The sequence below is a fragment of the Micromys minutus genome (assembly GCF_963924665.1).
Source record: "Micromys minutus genome assembly, chromosome: 3".
Lineage (NCBI taxonomy): Eukaryota > Metazoa > Chordata > Mammalia > Rodentia > Muridae > Micromys > Micromys minutus.
Genome location: NC_137972.1, coordinates 43,632,540 through 43,638,539, shown reverse-complemented (window position 1 = coordinate 43,638,539; position 6,000 = coordinate 43,632,540). Strand labels below are relative to the sequence as shown.

The following is a 6,000-nucleotide window of genomic DNA, read 5'->3' as shown; positions in this document are numbered from 1 at the left end:
ATGTACTATGTGTTTCCATATGTCACATGTACACGGTGTTTTTATGTGTCCTGTGTTTGTATGTACCTCACACATAGGCAAGTGATTAAACTCATAACATTAGAATACTTCTATCAAAAGTTTGCAGTATGTAATTTGCAAGTTCCTTTGGTTTACCAAGCAAATATTAAGGCATCTCAGATTCCTCTAAAAGGATTTACTGTTTTTATTATATTCATATTTTCCCTATAATGGAGTAGAAAGTTAAAAACACATAGCTGAAAAAAACATGCATAATCACTGTTTTAGAAAGCACTGTTGGGGGGGGGTTAACCAATTAACTTTCCAGTAAATAATAATAAAAGCCCCATCACCACAAACCGTTTACAACAAAGAACAGTAGGACAGACAGATAACATGACACAGAGTGGATGTTAGAAATGGCTGGAGTGGATCCTCTTGCATCCATACCTGTCAAGGGTGATAAAGAGCTCATTAGCAAGGACTGTAATCAGAACACTGGCGACTAAACAGGTTTTGTTCCCTCTAAAATTATGCTGAATTCCTGTCCTCAGTTGTAATAATATTCGTGTTAGTAGTAGCAGCAGCCTTGCAGGGCTTTAAGGCTGTGGCCCCAGGCTCTGCTTTCCAGGTAACTGAAGAATCTTAAGCATCAGCTTTGACACTGCTCCCACCCCCACCCCAAGACACTTAAATTACCTTGGGGAAAGGCCAAGGCAACAGGGCATAAGTATTTTCCCGTGGTCAAAAGAATAGATTATAAATTCTATCCTTATCCCTGGGCTTTATATAATTACCTAGGAGCCCACTCTCCTAGGAAATCTTTATCACCAGAAGCCAAGCTAAAATGAGAGGAATAATTATCCCCTGAATAAGATGATGTACTTCACCTTCCAAGAAGCCCCTTAGTGAAGGCACTTGCTTTACAACAGGTACCATGGAGCACAGCCTGTGGAAGCAGGCAGCATACTTAGAGAGTAGCCACGTGATCTCCTTGCTTTTGAGGCCTAATTAATTTTTTTGTCTTTATTTTTTATTTTGTGGATATTGCCCAAAAGACTAAACAACACCCATACTCCCTAGATTTTCTCTCTCCTTCTATAAGGCTCCTCATATACTTTTATTTTATCTTATTGAAGCTTCTTGTCAGTCTCTATTGCAAAAAGCATGAACTTTTCCTCTTTCTAGTTTCCATGTTTTTCCTACAGGCAGATACCAGATTTATAGTTTGCCTCACCCTTAATTAATTAATAAAAATGTGCTTAAGCCAACTACTGAATCAATTTCTAAATACTTTAGTTAGTGACACCAAGAACCCAAAAAGGTAATCCAGTTTTTGTTTTTTTAGCATAATTTGGATCTGGAATATTTTGAAAACACTTATGATTATTTAGGCACCCTAATCCATGGATTTTCTAGTTTCTGAAATCATGAGAAATAAATTCCTGTAGTTATAAAACAGCTGGATAATGATACTTTTATAAAAATAGTCTGACCTAGGTGATGATGCTGACCTATGCCTTTAATCCAAACATCCAGGAGGCAGAGGCTGGCCATGCTGGTCTATAAAGCAAATCTCAGGTGAGCCAAGGTGAAGGAGAGAAACCCTGTCTTAAAACCCAACCACTTAAAAACAAACAAACAAGCAAACAGCCAAAAAAGAATGCAATACAAACCAAAAATAAGCAAAAGAAAAAGGTAGTTTGAATGAACTAAGACACACAAGAATGAAACTAAAGCTTGTTCTATCAAAGTTAAATTATTACAGGAGCCTAACTTAGGATCACTGGCTGCTGAGTACACAGACATTACCTATATATCCAAGGTTTAGTAAATGACTCTGGTCTTTTCATTTCATATATCTTTACTTTAGTAGAATTTGGAAAACAACTTCATCACTGGGAAAATGATTGAACTTGATTAAAAACAACCGGTGAGTTAATTTGATGGTTTAATTAAACAAAGATTCATGGGGTAAATGTTTAGAAAATTTGCTTGTCTCTATACTAATACATTTTATGAATAGTATGAATTATAATCTTTGGAAAGGAATCAATAGATATTCCATTTTCAAAAACAAGCCATGTAGTTACCTGGCTACACAAGATCACCAACAAGGCCGGGTCAGATGGTTTGATTAGGCAGTTATACTTGAATGAATATATATATTATATATATTCATTATCTCTTAAGATATTATATATATGTATATATATATATATATATATATATATATATATATATATATATATATATATATATATATATATCACTTATCTCTTAAGAAATATGGTATTTGGTCCTGTTACTAGTCTAACTCTCTATATTGTCATTTTAACTATAGACCTCACATTATTAGAAAATAAGGAACATGTTTTCTTTATTTTACAAGGTAAGACAATCGGGGCTTAAGAGATGAGATAGTTCAGAGATTAAAACTACTTCTCTTGGAGAGGACATTAGTTTATTTCACAACACCCATGTTAGGTTGATCAACCTCACAAATGCTTCTAATTCCATCTGCAGGTGATTGGAACGGTTTGTTCTTTTGGCCTTTGGAGACAAATGCACCCATGTAAGCATGCAAGAGCTCATGTTCACACTATTTTTAATATTTTAAAAACTATCTCAAAACACTCAGATTAAACATATTTTCCTTTGGCCTATTGGATTACACAGATTTTCAGGGTAGTCCCTAGTCTGAAATGGCCTTTACAGAATTAAGTAATGAAATAATTATTGGTCATTTTTTAGGATATTTGATTTGTGTGTTTTAGCCCAAGTATTTTCACAGAGAATAATTTTTTTTTCTGCATTGCAAAAAATTTTCACTCTCCAGTTGCTAATGACAGTCACTTAATTTTCAATATTAAAGGCAACAGTTGCAGTTTTGGTTGCCCAGTACAATGGACAGGGTCAAGGTCAGCACATGGAATAATGGAAGCATTTTATTTGTGTCACCAAGAAGCACAGGGCACAGTAAGACAGGATGGGCTGTTCAGTACTTCAGTTAATACTGGAGAACTCCAGACATGATTTAAAAGTAAGGATAAAATTTATTTGGCCTTGTCACTGTGTCTGTTTCTCTTAACTTAGAAATTTAAATTTCTATAGTAAAATGAACTTCTTGGGATTTTTCAGAGAGAACGTTTGTGTGAAGCACCTGTGAAATTAAAAATAGATATTTTAGCAACTTCTCTCTGTGTCCAGCACTTGAAAATAGATTATGATTTTTCAAATTTTAGTTTTCTATTGAAGGAACCAATATTGTGCCTACAATTAGAAGGGGATGAGCAATGGGAAACAGACAGAATTTCACTATATAACCCAGGCTGTCCTTGAACTAATTTTGTAGCCTAAGCTGATCTGGAACTCAGAATTTTCCTGGTTGGAAACCCTTGATTCTGGAGATTATTGACTTGAACAATTGTACCTGGAAATATTGAAAGTGTGAAAACCTGTGTGTGTCTCAATGTTACCCTTGAGAAGTGTTTAAGAAGTTTGTCTTGGGTAGATAATTCTAAGGCAAATGTAGGTGGAATTCAAAACAAGGAGGTTAAATAATAAATTTTGGTAAATAGTGTTCAATGCTATTTCTTGACTTTACTTCTTCCACGTTTTGCATCATTATAATGGTGTTTTATATGTCCTTATTGTACATGCTCCATGCATAACAAAATGCATACTTGAAAAACATATGGGCAGCACACCAATCACGGACTTATTATAGAGTTTAAAGACAGTGATGACAGTTAAGGGGAGAATCAGCTCAAAAGACTTACTTGTCATTCTTGGAATCCTGATCTGCTCACTACTGGTACCATCCCCTCCATCTGTGGTGGCCTTGACTTCAATAATGTAGTCTTCTTTGATAGGCAGTAACAGTTCAGCTGAAGTTTTATTTGTACTCAGTACTTGCACATTGTTTTGACTGCTAGTCCTAAAGAAAACCTAGAAGACATAAATAAACTCACTTTTTATACAACTGGCTTCTATATCTTTCACAAGCATTGTCACTACAAAATGAGTTTATCTCTCTATGCCCCTATACGATAAAGTGTACTTCAAGTTAGGTCTTAAACATGGGTAAACATTCTGGAGCCATTAAGTTCTCAAAACTAAGGAGTTTGGATGTATACTGAACTTTTACCATGGAAAAATCTCAGTTAGGTTAGGCATTGTAGAGGGTAGGGTAGTGTAGAAACATAAAGAGATTATGTAATATGTGAAAGGAGTAGGTGATCAATGCTTCAGAGTCTGATTGAAGCCTTCCCTCATTCTTGAAGCAAAAATTTTGAGCCAATTATATTTGTTGTAAAGGATATCCACATAAAGCTAACATTTATTTTCTGATAGATATATCTTTTATAAAGTAACAATAAACCAGGCTTAATGAGGAATGTATGAAAACATAGGAAGGGCCTCATTCCTTTTAGCGGTTATCACCTGAAGATTATAAACAAAACTGTTATCTTTGTATCAAGCAACTACACCCTATTTTCCAGAAATCTTCTGGGATAGACTTATTTTACCAAGTGTAATCCTTCTTGCTAGGTGCCTTGCAGGAAACTCACAACAATCTTATTTAAGCTTCTTAGCAATCTTGTGACTACAGTAATTTGAAAGCACAATAATACCTTATATGACTGTTACAAAAAAGCAACGAACTTCACCATCCTTTGAGGAAATGGTAGCCGCCACACTTAGGTTGTGTCTAATTATATGTGAGTCTTCTTAATGAAGTCCACAATCACGCTCTAGAGTCAGTCTTAACTTTATGATGGATATCTGTCTTTATTCAATTCTAAAGCTTAAGATTATTTAATATATCATTATTAAATCAAACAATGCCTTATGAATTGGATAGAACTGAAGTTCTTTGGAAGTGCAAGTATGGCTTTGCTTGTGCCCAAATTCTTAAAATCTAGGGATCACATCAGGTTACTAAGGATAAGAGTAGGAAGCCATCCTTCCTGTCCCTGCTTACCCCCAATGCTTGCAGCAAGGATAAATAACAGAGTCGAGTGAGATACATCTTTGGTTTTAGGGGACAAGGAATCAGGGCAACCCTTAAGCTGTTTTAAAGTGCAATTTTGTGAGTATTGAAAATAAATCATAAATGTTATAACCATCAAAATTGAGTTCCTTATGAAGCAAAATTACCTCATGTAACTGTATTTAAGAAGTAAGATATTTTAAGAAAATGATCTTTTTTAGGAAAAGCTTGTTAGTCGTGTGAAAATTAGATTAAAGAACCATATCACCAATATTTTAAAAATAAGCTTTCTATTTATCTTCCTTAGAGCATGTTTGCAAGGAGTAGGGAATGTGAAGGCTGAGCCACCACTGACCTTGTAGCCTGTGACTTCTGATTCATTCTCCATGGCTTTCACTTGTTCCCAATTAAGCAGCACTTTAGTGTCTGTAGCATTCCAAACAACATTTCCTGGTGGCTGACTGGGAGCTGGAAACACACACACACACACACACACACACACACACACACACACACACACACACACACAAAGGAGAGAGTAAAACTGATTTGAGCACAGAGCCGTATTTCGGACAGAGCAGACAAGTCAATATTCCAGGAGGCTCGAAGAAGCGGGCTTTCTTTGATAACCCATGGTGCAGAGAAAGAATAAGACAAAACCAAGGAGGTGCTTTAAATGTTTCCTTAAACACTTTAAAGAAAAGTTATCATGTTTAAATCTAGAGAAAATTGGCTTTACAATACTATCGGATACAATATGGCAGAATACCTTATGATGCCATGCCATACCAGGCCATACATACCAGAACCATGCCATAACCATACCTAGAAAATGTTGAAAACATAAGAAAAGTAATTCCCCTTTAGACTACTAGAAGGTGCATGTTGATGAATCAAGCAGGACAGCCATGGGACTTGTTTTGACACCTACTAGAAGCTGAGAGAAATTGCCAAATGAGCAGATTAAAGTCACAGGAAATGAAGTGTGGATGATTTTTAATCCA

The 6,000-nt window shown here is 35.5% G+C and overlaps 1 protein-coding gene across 1 annotated transcript in view; it reads right to left on the bottom strand.

Annotated features, from left to right (window-relative positions):
• Window positions 1–349: 349 nt before the first annotated feature.
• CNTN3 (contactin 3) overlaps window positions 350–6,000 on the bottom strand; it is a gene marked incomplete at both ends in the record, with an annotated part of 265,155 nt that continues 259,504 nt past the window's right edge. The window contains 3 exons of the mRNA XM_080913822.1: window positions 350–450; window positions 3,783–3,951; window positions 5,352–5,464. Of these exons, the coding sequence (XP_080769948.1) occupies window positions 350–450; window positions 3,783–3,951; window positions 5,352–5,464 (383 nt within the window). The remainder of the gene's footprint in view (window positions 451–3,782; window positions 3,952–5,351; window positions 5,465–6,000) is intronic.